Source organism: Peromyscus maniculatus, chromosome 20 (genome assembly GCF_049852395.1).
Source record: "Peromyscus maniculatus bairdii isolate BWxNUB_F1_BW_parent chromosome 20, HU_Pman_BW_mat_3.1, whole genome shotgun sequence".
NCBI lineage: Eukaryota > Metazoa > Chordata > Mammalia > Rodentia > Cricetidae > Peromyscus > Peromyscus maniculatus.
The window spans coordinates 66,151,752-66,170,976 of NC_134871.1; the positions used below are offsets into that span (position 1 = coordinate 66,151,752).

At 46.5% G+C, this 19,225-nt stretch overlaps 1 protein-coding gene across 7 annotated transcripts in view; it reads right to left on the minus strand.

Annotated features, from left to right (window-relative positions):
• Positions 1 to 1,368: 1,368 nt before the first annotated feature.
• The window catches only part of Slc38a1 (solute carrier family 38 member 1), a 66,240-nt gene continuing 48,383 nt past the window's right edge, over positions 1,369 to 19,225 (minus strand). For all 7 annotated transcript variants that reach the window (XM_076556670.1, XM_076556668.1, XM_015993206.3 and 4 more), the window contains 11 exons: positions 17,463 to 17,555; positions 17,089 to 17,170; positions 15,632 to 15,714; positions 14,207 to 14,265; positions 13,983 to 14,093; positions 13,549 to 13,628; positions 11,525 to 11,625; positions 9,628 to 9,749; positions 8,984 to 9,125; positions 8,792 to 8,889; positions 1,369 to 7,065 (listed from right to left, as the gene is read on the minus strand). In XM_076556670.1, coding sequence (XP_076412785.1) covers positions 6,964 to 7,065; positions 8,792 to 8,889; positions 8,984 to 9,125; positions 9,628 to 9,749; positions 11,525 to 11,625; positions 13,549 to 13,628; positions 13,983 to 14,093; positions 14,207 to 14,265; positions 15,632 to 15,714; positions 17,089 to 17,170; positions 17,463 to 17,555 — 1,073 coding nt within the window. In that variant the 3' untranslated portion in view covers positions 1,369 to 6,963. The remainder of the gene's footprint in view (positions 7,066 to 8,791; positions 8,890 to 8,983; positions 9,126 to 9,627; positions 9,750 to 11,524; positions 11,626 to 13,548; positions 13,629 to 13,982; positions 14,094 to 14,206; positions 14,266 to 15,631; positions 15,715 to 17,088; positions 17,171 to 17,462; positions 17,556 to 19,225) is intronic.

Genomic DNA, 19,225 nt, shown 5'->3' on the forward strand with positions numbered 1-19,225 from the left:
CATAATTTGGTCATTTTGATATTGTGTTAAATCTAGCAAAGCAGAGCAGATCATAATTCAACTTGAATTAGTCTAAAATTTACAGTAACCAGATCTTTTTTAAGGGCCCCGTTATTTGGGCCTCATCCTTCTCTCCAGACTAAGTAGAACACATTGATGTCTCTAGTAAGCAAGCAAATAGAACGTGAGGGTGAGGTGCAGTTTCCACGAAGCCCAGTTTATTCTCCAGGGGTGGTGCAGACCAACCCTAGCCCAACAAAGATAAGTTAGAGGACACACACACACACACACACACACACACACACACACACACACACACACACACACACGAGGACAGTGGCCAGCATCAGGGCTATCAAATCGACTCATAACCTCAAAAGCCTCAATGGTGTATAATCTTTTCCCTACACTTGGGCTTGAAAGTCATCATTATACTGTTTGCCTTTGTGACTTCAATGAATTAAGAAGTTTGTGGGGTATGGTGGTGCACGCCTTTAACCCCAGCACTCAAGAGGCAGAGGCAGATAAATCTGAGTTCCAGGCCAGCATGGTCTACATAGTAAGTTCTAGGACAGCCAGTACTCTTTGTAGAGAGATGCACTGTCTCAAAGACACATACTGACACACACACACAGACACACACAGACACACACACAGTAGACACAAAAGACATATAAGTTTAATGGTATTAGCCTTATTCCTAATGAAGCTAGGTTGGGCTACCTAACTTGGACACCTGTGTTCCTATTTCTACCATTGTGGCTCTGAAGGATGGGGTATTGTCATCAACAGGACAGGGAGAGACATGGCCAGCCTCATATCCAGTCACAGGGGGAAAAAAAAGCCCAGGTTATCCTTACAGTGACTAGTCACGTGAAGAATTTGTGTATCTCACCCTGACCTTGTCCATCAAAACCTTCTTAAGGTCACAAGAACAAGCAATGGAAAGAAATGTGTTGACAGGATTCCCTATCTTATGGAGGCTGTAACGTGAACAGAGCCCCTACTGTAACAGGACAGACACTGGAAACACTATGTACAACCTACTCTGATTCCGAAGAATGGAGAAATGTGCATATGCCAGACTGGATGATACCATCAAAAACAAAACAAAAAATTTTTTTTTTTAAAGAATGTACCTTGCTGTAATAGCCCAGGACAGCCCACTTTCCATCCTCTTGTCTCTGCTTCCCAAGTTGCTGGAGTACAGGCATGTAACCATCAGGCCCAGCTGAAGTCTGGGTATTGAAGAGAAACTTCCGTGGTCTAAAATCACGGCATGTGAACAAAGCTCCTCCAGTAACTCACCAGCCCACTACAACTGCTGTCTCTACACTGCTTCCTGGAGCACCACACAAGACTCACAAGTACTTTTAATTCACATTTTAATGTTTGAAAACTATGTTAACACTGCATTTATAGGACATAATTTCTTACACTTTCTTATTTATACCACACCCTGAAAAAAAAAAAGAAAAGAACAACCCAACTTCATACGATGGACAGTGAACAGCAAAGTTTTGTGACGTGTGACTCACTTTGGATGCCCACCCCAAATCATTTACAAGTTTTTTCCATTAATAAAACAGTGGTGTGCTACATGTACTGAGTCAGAGGGAGTCTAGAACACACTGGACTCTAGAGACTGTATTACGTACCAATGGTTAAGATTCACGTGGTGGTGGTGGTGGTGGTGGTGGGGACAGACACGACAGTCTATGTTGGCATCGACATTAAAAGGCAAACATGCAAGACCTTCGAAAGCTTAAATAACAGGATGTTTTCCTTCAAATCTGTGCTCATAAGAATATTCAGCCCTCCCCTCAAGGATCCCAAAGTTTGGGAAAAGATAATTCCATTTTGGAAAACAAAACAAAACAAACCCTCTCTAACTTCGGTTTTCTTACATTCTATGCAGTGGCATCCATGTTAACCATGAAAGAACGTCACAAAGAAACACCTTCTCATTTGGGGGCATGTCTGTTGCTATACGACCATGGTTTTCTTCTAAATCATTCTTATTTGTGTCATCTAAATAACAGATCGTAACACCAGCAGAAGAGATCAAAGCAGCCATTTCTCAGCACTTCGTTCTCCAAACAATTAGTTAAGGTTTTAGGCTCCAGGTTTACATTGACAGAACTATGGGAGAGAAGGTAAAATTCTTCTAATTCCCAAACAAAACCACTAACATCTATGAGAATGTGTATTTCTTATATGCAGGTACTAGAGACCTCTATTTCTGTGCGGATCAACAACTGCAAAAATATACAGCCTCCTATGTATTTACAACATATTTACATACAAATGAAGGAGTCCTCCAGTGAGCCTCAAATGCATAGATTCAAGCCTGTGTACAGATAGGCCCAGTGCTTTACGGTTCTTCCCCAGGGAAACCCCGGGAAAGACATCTACATCCATGCGAACTTTGCATTATTGTTCAAGAACCCGCCTCTTTAGACTTAGCATTATTTTCGGTCATTACCCACAACCCCAGTTTGAACCCAAAGTCTTTTTATTACTATCCACAGTCCATTGCATTTTAAAGGAATGTGTTCTGTTGCAGAAGGAATTCTCAGATCTGCCCTCCTGAGAGGAATCCACTGATTAATATTGCTAGGTGACTTCTCTTTCCAGGTGCCCGGATGTCCCCCGGAACAGGATGCCATTCTTAAAGCCCTATCTCCTTTCTAAACAATGGGTCAATGGAGGCGTTGCTCCAAGGCATACACCCCGCCTAAGACCATACCACCCACCTCTGCCCTACTCCAGTTAACAATGCCACCTCACACCGTGCTCCGCGGAGATGGGCTGGGCTCTGCCCTCCCCTCACAGCCCCCTGAAGCTCCCTCAGCAGTGCGGACCTTTCACTAGAATTCTCATTGTATTGATAGTTTATATTTTACAATATCAGGACTGAACTTCCCCAGGGCACTGTACCTAGCAGGCCAGCTCTCTACCCAACCACGAACACAGTCCTCTTGGGGAACGGACTCCTGAAAACTCAACAGTGCTCTTACGGTAGCATTTACAAAGAGGCATTTTAATTTACTTAAATTTTGTGAAGCCTCAATTTGATGTCTTCACAGCTGTGAGAAAATGTGAGTGCCTTAGGCCGTTTTCCCTCAAGTGCAGGCACCCTGAGTTTTACTCATGGCCCTGGCATTGCATTTCCGGTAGGAGGGGGACACAGGTATGCCGCTCCACGCTCCACGCCCCCCCCCAAGATGTTTCCTGCATTTGCAGAGACACTGGCTGGAGGCCTTTTATACCTTTTCTGGGTCCTGGCTTTGATTCCTCACCCCAGGAACTGCCTTCCGAGGGCTGACTGACTGGAGAGTGGTCCCCAAACTTTATGCCACAGGTGTCACCTGGAGTCTAGACCTGAGACTTGCGGAGGACAGGTGGCTTTGTCTGTGGGATTCTGGCAGCGCTGGGGATCTGCATTCTGATGAGTCTGTCGTGAGGTTCACGCTGCTGGCCTGGGGGCCACAATTTGAGAAACACCAGCTTGGGGGCCTGAGTGCAACTCCAGAATTCTTGGCGTAACTGTTGGAGGTATCCTCTGAAACGCCGGAGCATCTCACCACAGACCCTGGTCGTCTGCCGCCCACTCCCACAGTGCTTTATGCTTCTCAATATGGTCCATACATACACCAGACAGTGGACGGAGACCCCCTTTGTACCTTCCATCTGATCACTGAGCAGTTAAACCATGGATGAAACCGAAGACATTAAAAGCGCCGTGTGCTGGTCTCAAAGCTGGCACCTGGGAGAAGCTATGACGTCAGTGGCCGAGAAGGAGGGGGGTGAACTCCAGGAGCGAAAGGCTGTCACAGAACTGGAAGCAGCCAGGCCAAGCTTGACAGTTTCGGAGCAAACAAAAGGTGGTAGCCAAGGAATCCCTCTTCCTCCTCCAACACCACCCCACCAGCAGGGTTTTGAACTTAGTTCCTCTAGCATTTCAGGAGCCCAGGCTTCAGGCCACTGTGGCAGAGCCCCAAACCCCGCATCCAGCAGACTCTGTGGTAGAGACGAACAGTCTGGGTTCCACAGCAACAGGCTGTGGCTTTCTCTGGGTGACTTGGATTCTTCCCCACCCCCCCCACCCCCAAACCCCACCTCCATTCTCTCTGGGGACTTGGCTCTTCTGCAGTCCTGTCATACTATTCCATTTCGACTCGACTCTGGGTCTGGCAGTCTTTCCCAGCGGCTCTGGGGGCCTCATCTTCACATAGAGCCCAGTTACAGGAAATCCATTCCAGGTGACAAAGCTTTGGGATATGTGCTCCCCGTGACCTGGGGACTGCCTGTCCGCGCCTAAAAGATGGGTGTTCTTTCTGCACACACCCTGCTAACTACGTCTAACCAGCAACACTAAGCTAGGAATCTACAGTAGTCTGTGTGACACTAGCCAGTTCTTCACCCAAAGGGTGGAACTGGCCCTGGTCAGCAGTGTGGAGATCCTGGGTGCCAAAGGATAGCACTGCTTCCCGTGGCGAAGGCCTGCTACTCCCGAGTCTACTCATTTAGCAGGAAAACGTCTACTGCGTTTGACCGCGCTGTTGAATTCTACCTAACATCTGTGATACAGGTATGTTTTGGCTACCAGTTCATTATTCTGAGCAAGGGTAAGAGGTGTATACAGGGAATACCACAGACACCATGGGATTAGTCTGTGGCTAACAAACGACAGTGAGGTCTATAACATTCAAACAAACTCAGGTATACGTATAAAGGAGCTTAAAAAACCAAAAACAGAAAAACCACGTATCAGACATCAACAACAATGTGCTTCCTGCAAATAAATATACTGTAAATAATACATTAGTTTTTACCAACACATAAAATCCAGAGATCCCAAATCACAACACATCCCGGAGTTAATGACGGTTTTTGAATTCACTTCGTGAATGTAAAATGAATGAAATGGTTACAGAATGAGGAAATCAGAGGGCAGGATAGTAGGCAAACTGAATCAATGTATTTTTTTTAAACAGGGCCAAACAAGCTACATAGGTTGGCGAATCATCCATCATTCTCTGTGACATGGAAAGCATTTCCACAAAGGGCAGAGGCCGCTGTGGGGTTTGCCCTTTTCCTGTCTAGGCCTCTGTGTCCAGTTGCCCGAACTCGATGTGGACAGAACTCTGAAACACTAGACCAAGGTGATGACGCAATGTAGGAAGTAGCTTTTCCTTCTTCCCCAAGAGGATGGTGGCAGGCACTTGGATGCCTACCTTACCTGTGGGACTTCAGTATATGAAGGGACATCTCTGGGTGTAACTCTCAGAAGATGCCTTCCCAAAGACCCTGGGGGATTTCAGTCAGTAGGAACAGTGTCTACAGATGAGTGTCTGGGTTCTCTGCCAACTCTCTGTGTCCGATCCTACCTGTCTCCAGGTAAGAAATCTGTGCTCAGTATATATATATATTTTAATCTGAGAACTCAACCAGAATACATCTGGCTGCAGTACAAGCCCTGTCTGCAGACAGTGGTCACAGAGCACATGCATTTCCCACCGCAGCTAAGCTATGGGCAGCCACGGGTGTGCTCACCAGCAGGACATGCCGCTCTGGGTGCCCTCGCTGCCACGTCCAAAGCTCCTGTCGTTTCCAGTCGTTTCTCTCTGCTCCCCTTGGGAGGGGCCAGGGAGAGAGCACAGGCCACCCTGCCCTCCCGCGTGGGTCACATAGAAGAGGCAGTGACAGGATACACGGAAGAAACACAGATGGAGAAGAGCTGCTTGTCTTCCCCAGCAGGGACAAGAGAGGACACAGTGACTTCAGAAGCTCTCCGCAAAGACTGTCTCAGAAGGTTTACTTTCAAGATGGGATGGAGAGTTAATGGAGAATAGAAATGAGGCTTATTTAAGGTACAAAAATCCTGTTATTTGTAGTAACCTAGATTTATAGATATAAAACACGTCTTTTAAAGACTCCCCTAAAGTAAAGTACCCAATATAAAAGAGGATGACCTACCTACCCTTGGTCATCCTTAGGTACACATTATTCTCTGTTGCAAAAAGCTGGTGGACATGACTAAATGCTGCTGGGCGTATAAACCAACAAATCATCTCCCCCTTCAATAATATGGGTGTAGACGGAGGCTGTCTGCATCGGGAGTATTTCCTTAGGCATTTTGGGCAGTCTCATTCATCACTAGGGGGGCCATGGGACCCCACGCAGGTGACTCAGCCTAGAGTAACTGTGACACCAGATGCCAAGTGGGGGGGGGTACGACAAAGCTTCATTTGCGAGCTCTCCCAAATGTGCATTTTAATATCTTCCCACAAGTGCCGTGCCCACCCCTTCCCAGCCACAGACACTCCCAGGGAATAGCTCCCTGTGGGAGCAGGATGGAGTACCAGCAGGTCCAGGACAGCCCATGTTGGGTGATCAGAGCCGCCTCAAATATTGGGCATGCTCAGATGCAGCAATGGCACTCAAGTGTCTCTCGAAGGATTACCCCTGTGTGCTATGTTAACCAAAATAGGCAGAGGATTTATGAAACCTTTTTTTTTTTTCCTGAAACCTTTTTTTTTTCTGTAAAGCAAAATAAATATATACAATTCAAGATTATTTTCTCTTCTAAAAAGATACAGATAGCGTGAGCAGGAACATCAGTAGGAAAACGATTTCAGAACCTTGGTGTCTAACAAATGAATACACCTGATGATCGTGTTTTCAAAGTTCTAAGAGACTAAAGCAGAAGCCACAAAACACAGTAAGTAGAGGGAAATATTGGCGACGGCATGAAATCTGCAAAAGATAAAATCCACCGTCCCTACGTGGACATCCCGGGAGGCCACAGTCACGCTGGAAGCGGGTCTCCGTGTCACAACCCGGCTGTTGCTGTGTGCCTCTCTGTCCGTAAACTTGCAAAAGAAAGGGCGAAGGATTGCTGATGGGTGGTGAAGAGACGGGAGGGAGCAGGTGCTGGCTTTCCCCGGCTGGCTGGTCTCAGTGGCCTTCGTCACTGCCAGATGAGCAAGCCCAGTCGTAGATGACCAGCGGGATGCTGATCAAGGAGAACAGGACCCCCAGGGCCAAGAAAAGGGCCGCCTGTAGCGACAAAACATGGGTTATTTCCGGCGTAGCCCACCTTTTCCATGTGTACCTGGAGGAAGAGTAGAAACCGCCTTTGTGCCCCGGGGTTTTGGGGGGTTCATTACAACTGGGTGGCTGAACTTTGAAGACTTTCTTCTAAAACTGGGTGAATGTGGTCAGGCAAGGATGGGCGAAGAGCAAGGAGCCCTGGTCCTCTACACTTTACACTTTGTCTTCTGGGTCACCTCGGGTGTGTCCACGCTACAAATGACTGAGTCTCCTTATGACTTCCTCTCTAAAAAGATTACAACCTAATGAGCCGGGTGTGGCGATACACGCCTTTAGTCTCAGCACTCGGGAGGCAGGGGCAGGCAGGTCTCTGCGAGTTCCAGGCTAGCCTGGTCTATATAGGAGTTCCAAGCCAGCCATGGAAATATATCTAGGCCGTTTTGTTGGCCATTACCTACCAACCGGCAATGTTACTGAGAAGCAAGTGTTTCTGTTTGTAAGAGTGTATCACATGTTGACTTGATCTCATTGTATCGGGGAACAGGGCAAAACTAAGTTACTTGAAAGGTTGATGAAGGTCACAAGGGGATCAGATGCACCCAGGGTTTTTTTAGCTTACACATAGCTTGGCCTTGATGGTAAACTTTGCCGGGGTGGGGTGGAGGGACAGGGGCTGGCCTGAAAACTGGAGGGGAGACAGAGCTAAGGAAAGGATGGTAAGTGGGGGGGCTAGTGGGTCTAACACCCTGCTCTTCCTACCCAAACAGAGCTTCCATCCAGCACACTTTAGGAGACCCGGTTTTACTTTGGAAGCAGGACTGGAGAACCTAGAGAACTCGAGGACAACAGGACTCCGCTTTTTGTAGCTTCCGTCTGAGTGGGTTTCACTGTGCTGTGAGGACTCTCTGCATAGGGCTAGAGGATTTGGGACTCATGGCTTTGAGGATAATTCTCTTGGGGAACTGGGGTTCTACCAGCGTTAATGACCCCTCTGCAAAGTGCACAGTGAACAGACTCTTGTTTGCCTCTCCTCTGGGTCCCTAGACGAGGGTGACGTTGGGGACTGCAGGGCCTGCGTATCTGGGAGGCAGCTGAGAAGCCTTCTCCAAGGCCAAGCAAAAAGATACTCCAGACAGGACGGAGCCCTTTTACCCCTGTTCCCCGCGCTGTCCAATCACGCCACCCTCAAGGTGTCCTTGAATGTCACCAGATCCACAAACAACGATCCCAACACAAAAAGGCAGTTCTGAATCCACATCTGCTTGCTCCGAAGCACCCGTCAGAACATGAAAAGACCCTCTGTGCTAACTCCCGACACTTTGTATGTATCGCATTGCCTGTGCCCTGAGCTGTGCAAGGGAGGCATGTGGTAAGAAGCCGTCTGGGAACGGTAGATAGCATCAAAATCTTCTGAGTCCTTGTGCACTTCCAGTCTGGCTAAAGACAAGGCACTACTCTCCAGAGACGCAGGGGTGCAAACATCCATTCCTCAGCTAGCTGTGCCCAGGGTAAGAACACAGACAGGCAAAGGCCCACTCAGAGCCACACTGGAAAAGCTACTGTGAGGATGGAAAGAGTCCAGATTTACGGCTCTGGCTCTCCCCAGGGGAAATCTAAGGGGTTGACACTCCCTTCGACGCAACTGTGGGCAACGTGAGGGGACCGTTTACCTGCAAGTCTAGCTGGGAGACTAAGCAGAAATATTAGAGTGGCTGGCAAGAGACATACATACCCAGATTCTTTGAGTGCCTTTATCTCCGTCCTGGTTTGTGATTTTTAGATAAAGTGATGACGGGAGAATGAAGATGAGCATATTAGCAGACGTTACTCCTATAAATTAAGGAAACAATCGTTCAGGGCTGTTATTTCGAAGCTTTAACCATTAACAGCTCCTGTATGCCGTAAAGCAACCATACCACCGTACCTACGACTCCAAATATATCCTTCATGGAGGGAATGAAGATGACCAACAAGTTGATAATCACCAAGAGGACGACGGTCACCAAGATGTGGCGGCACAAGTTGAACTTAGTCTTCTTGGCCAGTTCAAATAATGATGAGCGAACCTGCAGGGAAAGCAGAAACCCCAGGGGCTCCAGATGGTTGCCGACCCTCCGCTCTCAGCGGAAGAGCTGAACTGTTTACTGGTGCGTGGAATTTTGACTGTCAAGAGTTTTCTTAACGCTCAGCAAACTTAGAGCTGGCGTAACAGTCTGAAGGTATTGGGGGGGCTTGACTCCAACTGTGAGGCTCCTCCTGTATGACCCAGTAAGCTTTCCTTTTGGGTGGGCTAATATCCACCTGGGTAGTCTCTGCAGTGAGGTGAGACAGAGAGGCAACCACTCTACTGATACTCTTGTAAAAGGAGGAAGGTGAGAATGCGGATCCAGCCCCTCCACGCTAATGTATAGATCCCACTCGCTGCCTATGAGGTAGAGACTTGGGCTGAGCCAAGTGTCGATGACCAGAAAGGCCACCTATGGCGGGCCTTCTCCGGAAACTGGATCCTGGAGTCAGAAAGGAAGTCCAGAGGCCAGCATTTCTGTTACCCCGAGGCCCTTTACTTACCGTGAAGAATAAGACGGGCACGGTGAGGATGACGGCCACGATGACAGCCAGCCGCACGGTCAGGATGAGAATGTCGCCCTTGTGAATGTCGTACTTGTGAAGGAGGTCTGACTGCACCTTTTCTGAAACGAAGGGGTGTCGGAGGGCTTTTAAAGGCAACTCGAACATTGCTTAACCACGACAGCTCCCCTAAGCAGCCAGGCCTCGGTAAAGAGCAATGGGGGGCAAGGCTTGGAAGCGTCTATTACAACAATCTAAAAATTCAAGTGAGAGACGGTTACTGCACATGCACTGTTAGCTAGAAGGGGTCTGAAGTCACCACTAGAAAAAGCTGCCCAGTGTGGAAGGCCTCATTTGTGTTCACACACACACACACACATACATACACACACACACACACACACACATACACACACACACGGGAAGCCTAAAGCCCTTCCTACCTGATTTTCCACACTGGGAGCTCACACCAAAGACTGCCCATCTCCCTGCAGGAACGATGGGCCACACAAACACCTCTCCTTCCCTCTCGCTCCCTGTAACTCAGCTTTCGAGGGGCCAAGCATCAGAGGGTAAAAGCCACTCAACCACCCTAGGGAGCGAATCCTTCCCCTTCATGTTCATGGCTCTCACAAAACCGTCTTTAGTGCCCGGGCTCCTTGGATCCTCCTCAACTCCCAACTGTGAGAAGTGGTATTTCAAAGGCTGTTGATCCTGCGGTGGCAAACGCTCACTCTCTTGACAAGTGCCTGCCCCCTCGCGATTCTCCCCCTCCAGGGCTCCGCCCTACACCTGTTCTCAAGGTTGTGGGCAAGGAATTCAGACTGGAACCAGTCTCTGTCCATGTCTGAAACAGGACTGGAGGCTATAGTGAAAATCTCTTTAGATTTCATTTTCTTTACTCGAAACACGTAACTATCATCAACAGCTGAGCCGTCACCCCCCCCCCAATCGTACAAAAGGACCCCCTGTCCTATTACAGGTGACAAAATGAATATACAAAGAGGACTCCTAACGGAACAAGGTAACTCAGGCTGACTATCGGGGCTCCTCTCTCCCCTCACCCACCAGCCCTGTGACGTGAGAGACCTCCTCCTAACAGCATTTCTACTAAAACGAAAGGCAGTGGTTACGTACACCTCTGGCAGGTACCATCCTCCAGTGCTTATGAAATCAATAACCTTTCTTCTAAGCTGAATTCATCTGTAAATGTGTTTAGATTTTGTTATTTTTATGGTGCTGGTGGGGAGTCCGAACGAAGCATTTAATAGAAAAGACGGTAAAGTCAGCTTCCATAGCTCTCACACCACGGCACTCACGGAAGGGTCATCGCGTGAGACGCCGGGGCAGGAAAGGCCACCACTGCCCCGACGGGGTCAGCAGCACAGACGGAACACACTTTCTTTCTCAGCGTTCACTGCTAAGTCATTGCTGTCCTTCGCTGTGGGGCACCAAGTCCCAGGGAACAATTAGCTGCTTTATTTTTAATTAACGCTGAGTGTCATGAGTGTGGGCTCGGCTTTTTTTCTCACTTTCGGCTTTTCTCTCTCTCTTCTATTAATGGAATCCGACCCAATTTTCAGTGTCAAGTAGGAAAGCCTTCTCTGATGGCGTTTAAAATTTTCCTAAGATGGCATGCTTCTGAAATACAATTTCTCGGAAGAAGAAAAAGCTCCAGAAGAAAATATATTATTTCTCAGTGATTATTCTATTGTGCAGCCTGAATGAATATGGAAGGAGCCATTGCCCTCTGCTATGAGGAAATAAAAAAACACCATGAAACAAAACAGGAAATGTTTTGTTGTACCCTTTGGCTTCAATGTGAAGTGACTTCAGTATTGGTTTTTACCTGTTATTTTTAAATACAGATAGGCACTCACCAGGAGAAGTCACTTACCATAAAATGTCAAGTACCCAAAGATGGCGGTCAGGAAGTACATCACAAACATGGCGAAGAAGGAAATATTGGAGACCATCTGCATTTTTTTCTGTGATCGACTAAAAACAAAGACCGAGGAATTTAAAAAAAAAATATATATATATATACATATATATATATATATATGTATATATATATATATATGTATATATATATATTGCTGATTCAAAGTGTCAGAGTTCAACCTGAGCCAGAGACCAGCTGAAGTTCCTTCCTCTCAGGCTGGTATATTCCCTGAGAGCTCAGCTGACCCCTACAGTGATGTCGTTTTTAGATAGTTCTTTAATAACAAATGGGTGCTTGCAAGCTTCTAGCCCTGGGTAACTCAGGAGTACCCTTCCAGGTGCTTTTTAAAAAATAGCCACTTCTTACCCGGAGGGTGGAATTTTTAAAAAAATATTTGATTTCCCATGCTGCAGAAAAATTTCTGTACCATGTACAGACAGACTCAAGTGTTCTTCTCCCAGTCCCAGAGGTAGAACCTGACCCCAGGTCTGTTCAGCCTCAGGGACACACCTGGGCTTTGCTTCCCTCCGAGGAGTCAAGAGGTCTCGGCTCAGAGGGTGGCAGGCTCTGGCCCTCAGGTCAGGCTTCATGACCCTTCAAGCTGGCCCGCTCACACAGCAACTCTACAACGTGTGTGGCTGTGTGCCAGTCACAGCATCCGGTTAGGCTGGCGGATAGCTGAGGTGTCATGGGGAGTCTGGAGAACAGGAACACTGGGAGAGTCATAAACTAAATACTGATCCTCAACCACACACACACACACACACACACACACACACACACACACATACACACACACACACACACACACATACACACACACACACACACACACACACACATACACACACACAAAGATATACTTAAATTCTCTAAGTTTAGGGCCATGGGGAAGAACAAGGTGTGTTCATAGATGCAGGCACTTAGAATTTAGCCGTGTGTCAGTTAAATAGGAAAGATAAAGACTGAACAGGAAACTCAGTGCCATGTGCTAAGGGACACATCAAAATGGGAACGGGCAGCATATTACGCCGTTCTTCTGAACTTGAGACTACAGGGGTGACAATCTTTACGTAGAGTGGATCTGGTGGGCTGAAAGGGGAACACTGAAGGAATTCAGAAGCAGGCCTTTAGCCCTCTCTGAGACAACGAAGAAGATAAGGCCACAGGAAGACAGTGTGGTAGTGTACTACCGGGGACGCTGAGACAGGGGGATTGTGAGCTTGAGGGTAGCTTGGGCTTCCTGATAAGTAAGATCCTGACGTAAAAACAACGAATTCACTTACAAAACAACCCCGAGTAAACAAAACTCAGTGCAGATACTTGAACTCCTAAATAACACGGTGTTTAGAGAAAAAAAACTAGCTAAAAAGCCCACGTTTGGGAATCGGGGGTGCCGGGGAGGTGACTTGGTGGCTAAGAGGACCTGCTGTGTAAGCAGAAGGGCTTGAACTCAGGTTCCCAGACACCAAGTGAAAAGCTGGCCTAACAGAGCGTGCCTGCCTGTAACCCCAGTGCTTGGGGGTGGGGGGTGGAGGGTGGGATGGGGTGGGAGTCTGCCTGGAACCCAGTGCTTGGGGGTGGGGGTGGAGGGTGGGGTGGGGTGGGAGGGTGGAAGGTGGTACTTGCTGGCTGCCAACTTAGTTAGATTCTGTCTCAAGGGAATAAGGTGGGGACCATGACAGAACCTGAGTGTGTGCAAGTGTGGTGCCCAATACAACCACACACAAACACACACACACACACACACACACACACACACACACACACACACTAAGGCTACATGGCTTGTTGCTTTCTTATTTATAGCTAAAAATATTGCAGATTTCAGAGTTTCCTTAACACAGAGCTTGCTCAAGAATGCAGCAAACGTCAACACCAGGTGAGGAATCCCTGTCTACTCTCTCACACAGAACTTGGCCATTAGTAGGAGGTGGGCAATAAAGGACGAGGCATGAAAACGTAACGGATCTTACTCTTTGAGTTCGCTGTAGATCGGCAGGACAGATGGGTGGCAGACAAACGCAAACGCAATGGTGGGCAGAGCGTACACCGTCTATTCGAAGGGAAAAAGAAGACATTCAGGAGAGACATTCTTACGACAAAAATGATGCAGCAGTCGTATTCCTGGGCTGTCATATTCAGCCTGTTCCCCCAGGACCCTGGGATGACGAGGTTATTAGGGGGGTTTTGGTCCCCAAATGAAAGGAGCTTTCCCACAAAGGTTCATCTAGTAGAGCCACAGGGCAATAATGCTGTGTGTTTCTCGAAGGTGTATGAATGGATTGTAAAATACAGAGGAACAGTGTTGTGTCTTCTCTTGAAGATGAATATATCCCAACAGGTGATTACAACAAGCACAAGAAATATTGCCCTTAAGAAAAATGCTCATGTTTATTTTTAAACTTACCTTTGAGTTGAAGGTAACGTATTTTGGCGTACACATGTCAGTTACATTGGCACTTATTGTTGAGTTTTGTTCTACATTCATGCACGGAATTTGAAATTTCTTGTAGATAACCTGGTATTGAGAAATGCAATCAACAGAGATTGTATTAAGACCAAATCATGAATAACTATTACAGCACTTTGAACAACATCAAAACCACAGGAATTGCTTCAATCAGAACTTACCACTATTAGGAAAAAAACCATGCAGCTCAAGGAAAATCCACTAGTGTAGCCAAGATACCCTTTTTAAAAAGAAAAATATCAATTACTATTTTATTAATATAATTATGAATAGTTATTATTATTAAAAATATCAATTACTTGTACATATTGCTTTAAGCATAGTTTGGGACTTTAACAATATGCCTACATATCCATATGAAAACAAGATGTATCATTTCATAGCGCTATATTTTTGTTTTTTTGGCAAAAAGAATAATAATAGTAATAGGGCTTTGAATAAAAGCATCATATTCAGCATTTTGATTCCAGGCATTCCTGGCACATTCCAGGGCACAGATCTCAGCATCTAGGAAGAAGTAGCCTCCTGGTTTCGGCCCTCTGTCTCTGTGTGGGTGTCTCTAGTGCTAAACCTTTTTACTCCATGCCCTTCTCCCCAGCCTTTCCTGGGCACCTACTGTGGGAATCCTCAATGTTACTGATAAACTTCTCTCTCAACAAGAGGCCAACACAAGTAGATGTGAGCTTCTGGAAACAAACAGAGCAGTGGTTCTCAACCTTCCTAATGCTGTGACCCTTTATCATAGTCCCTCATGCTAAGGGGACCCCCAACCATAAAAATTATTTTCATTGCTACTTCATAACTGTAATTTTGCTACTGTTATGAATCATAATGTAAATATTTGTGTTTTCAGATGGTCTTGGGGGACCCCTGTGAAAGGAGTCTTTGTTCCTCCCAAGGGGTCTCTTCCTTTGGTGGGTGGAGTCACTGAGACTGGCCGCACTCTAAACTGAACTGTCATTTGTAACATTTGACATCTCTGAGTATGAATGACTGGAATATTAAACACCACAAACCCGCCAAGGTGGGAAGATTGAGTTTCAGACTTGGGGAGACCCTGTTTCGGAATTCACAGGAAGTAGGGTGGGGCGTAAGTCAGTAGTAGAGCACTTGGGTAGCATGCCCAAAGCCCTGAGTTTGATCCCCAAAACCACGAAACAAAAGAACGGAACTTTAGAGGGGAATTCCATTTTCTGGACTTTTCTTAAGGTAGTCTCTAAGGCATGCTATTGAAAACACTATGCCTTAAAGAGTGTACAATTGATCCACATTTGCTGGTTTGTTTGTTTGTTTTTTAATGCATGTTTCAAATAAAAAAGAAAAGAAAAAAAAGAAAGAAAAGAAAACACTAAGAGTCTATTCCAGTCCCAGAACTGCCATCCTCTGAGCTCTGCCTCAGTGGAGGGGTTTCTCAGAAAGCCACATCATGTTTTCAATCTCACGTTAACATCAGGCCTCGTTAAGAGATGCAATTTATGGTTTATTTTGTTAATATCCTACTGAAGGCAGGCAAAGGTGTTTGTTTTCTAATGGTTCGGATTCATCTGGAAGCAGAGAGCCTGAGATAAAGCTGGATCTTTGCTCACCCAGGTTCTTCAGGAGACACAGCGGGAGAATTATACCAAAGGTTACCATCACAACCAGGACGCGACCATCGACGTACCAGGCTCTGAAAGGCATGGAAGTGGCTAGGTTACGGTCTCCAATTAGAAAGTGACATTGTTTCCCTCAAATGTAAAATTTCACAATGCATTTTAATGACTTTTAAATCACTGCTTTTTATTATTTTCTTTTTGAGGACTATTCATCAAATACTTTAACCCACCACTACTTTAATACTGCCTCATCCTCATGTGACTAACGGGGGGGCGGGGGGGGGGGGCGGAATTTTCCCTCCGTCTCCCATTGGCTAAATGTTCCATTCCTAGGAATTATTTATGCGGCTTCAAAGCCAACTTCGTATGTGGCATTCTGTCAGATTACAACTTGTCCTATCAATTATTTAAAGAGAAAGTCCCCTTTGTTTTGTTTGGATGATACCAACAAGAACGGAGTCACCACAGGTAGGCATCCCTCCCTCCCCGAAGCCTTTGGATTTGACCTTGAATAGAACACGGGGAACTACAGCTTCTACAGTTTCCCATGAGGGAAAATGGGGAGACCGAGGCTGTCAAGGACTCTCAGACGAGGGGTCAAACGTAATGCTGTGCCAAATGTTGCTGGCAGCGCTTCCTAGGGTGAGTTACATTGTGAATGATGTCAGTTCATGGAAATTTTGCTCCCCAAATGCCATGGACTTTCTTTAAAAAGAAGGTAGGGTTTTCTCTTTTTCTTTCTTTTTTTTTCCTTCTTCTTCGTATGTTCTACTTCTGTGTTTAAAATATTCCATATGTGTTCTCTTTCACAGCACATAGATGCAGAGTCCAGGCCCCCTACCATTTTCAGGGTGACAGCCACAGTTAAATGGCTCTCTGGTTCTTCCATTTATATTGCCACCTCCCACCCCTCACCCCCCCCCAAAAAAAAAAGAAAACAGGTTTAGGAACATTTTATTTCTAAAACTTTCATAAAACAAAACTTGGTCATCCTTCATTTAAGCCAGTGGTTCTCAGTCTTCCTAGTGCTGCGACCCTTTAACAGAGTTCCTCATGCTGTGGTGACCCCCAACCATACAGCTATTTATTATCATTATTATTTACTTTTTTTGTTTCATTTTGTGGGGACAGGGTTTCTCTCTGTAGCTCTGGCTGTCCTTAAATCCACTCTGTAGACCAGACTGGCCTCGAATACACAGAGATCCACCTGCCTCTGCCTCCCAAGTGCTGGGATTAAAGGCATGCGCCACCGCCACCACCACCGGGCATATTACTTATGTATGTATGCATGTATTTATTTATCTAAATATTGGACATGCAGGATATTTGATATGCGACCCCTGTGAAAGGGTCATTTGACGCCTCCAAGGGGGTTGTGACCCACAGGTTGAGAAACACTGGAGCAATTGGTTCCGTTACATCCCACACCAGAAGTAAGAAAAGCTTACGAAAATGCCTCCTCCTGTCCCATGAGGAATTTGATGGCGGAAGGAAGTTCGTTTTTTACTATGAAGAGGTAGCTCAGCATCGCTGGAGGATGAGAATGAGAACAAGTTCAGAAAGACAACACCCACAGCTCTTATTACAAGGTTCAGGAGCGGCGGGCAGCGGCTTGAGGCTCACCTTCGGTGAGCGCAGGTAACGTTAGCTCGGCTGCAGCATCTGAGTGCCCCCTCCGCTTCCCTGTCCACATGCCACGCAGGCAACAGGACTCTGACTGCCTGAATTACGTCCAATGGCACGTGGACACCCAACCACCAGCATCAGAAAAGCCAGGAATAGCCACGCACAGCCAAGTCACATCAGAGAAACAGGCTCTTACCGCCAGTATTCTGTAGCGAGGTGGCTCCAAAAATCACCAGCTTCCCCGTGGTGCCAAAGACTTGCTCTCCCAGCTTCTCATAAACCATGCAGCCTATTTACAAACGGAATTTGGGAGTACAAGAAATGACAAAGCTCCGAGAGTCAAGACAGCCAACATCTCCTTACGCTGGGGGCTACGCGTCACGTGACTTGGAGCCTTTCCCACGCTCACACCTTGGCACTAGAAGGGTTAAGGCGCTGTCATTTGAACCACCTTGACATGTCTCCATGTCAGACACCAGCACTGTTCCTCCTTGGTCACGTTGGCTTCAGAAATATTACGAGGAAAGACTGGGTCATACTGGGTGGGGGAGCATCACATGGACTCCATGGATCTGCCGTGTAGTACTAAAATCAAGACTTGATTTTTAAAGGCCCTCATGTTTGAGACAAAAAAAAAAAAAAGAAAAAATTTCTTCTGAATGAATGTGCTGCACTGGCCAGAGGCTAACAGAGAGCTGCCTTCTGTCTGAAATGGGAAGCCCACCCATACTTGGGCCCCAACCTGTTTCGCCATCTGAGAGGGACGCCTTTATCTGTAGGGGACAGTGGTTAATGTGGAAGCCCCTAACAGGCCAGAGTGCTAAGCATAAGTGATGGTGGGAGCGCTGGGCCTGACTAGTTAGTCACCAGCTCCAAGGCTCAGGGAACTTCATGGAAGAAGGGGTGGAAGGGACGTGGAGCCAGAGGCTGGGGAGGGGCGCGGCCAGATGTTGTCTACTGGACATGGCACAACTGTCACACCTAGGAACTCGCGGCGGCTGTGGCAGTCTGCACAAAACCTGCCCAAGACTGGGCCCAGGAGCATTTGATGACAAACGGGGAGGGCCCAGGAGGCTCCATCCTTCCCTGAGGGGACTGCTGGTGATTAATGATGGGAGGAGGGGTCATTTTCTTGAGTGGGTGTAGCCCCCCCATAGTTGCCTCTGCTCCAGTAAACAATCTCCCACCGAAACTATTAAATTCAGTGGGCCACACACAAAAATAAGCAAGGGCGGGCTTGTTGAGAAGGGTTCCAGTTGGAAGGGGTGGAGAAGGGAGAAAAATGGGGGCACAATTACTAAAATTCACTCTATAAATATATGAAACTATCAAACGCTTTTTCAAAACTCGAGGAGTATTTTCGTATTTTCCCATCGATCCCTCCTGTTTTAAATATAACAATAAACTTAGAACGTCTAATAGTCACTACATAAGAGTTCTCATCACATGTAAACACAGTTCAAAGACATGCAACTGCCCAGAGAAAGAAGCAGACAAAACTGCCTGAAGAGAATTTTGGCCGTAGCAGAATTCTCAAGTGGTCAACTGGTTTGTTTCAATAAACAGTAAATTTTTAAACCAATTCACAAAAAAAAAGAAGAGAAAGGAAGGAAGGAAGGAAGGAAGGAAGGAAGGAAGGAAGAAAGAAAGAAAGAAAGAAAGAAAGAAAGAAAGAAAGAAAGAAAGAAAGAAAGAAAGAAAGAAAGAAAGAAAGAAAAGAAAAGAAAGTTTATCCTTCTTGATGGCAGTTCATAATTTCAAAAGGTTCACAAGCAGCAATTTGGGTCAGGCTATAATTAAAGCTTTGCTCAACCTCATGTAAGACTAGTGTTTAAAGCAGACAATGGCTAGACCCTGAATTTATTACAAAACATTCCAGTCATCTGTATACAATAGCTGGCCAAGGTGGCTTTAGCTAATGTAAAAGTCAAAGCATTCCAAACATGAGCCAGTGTCCCC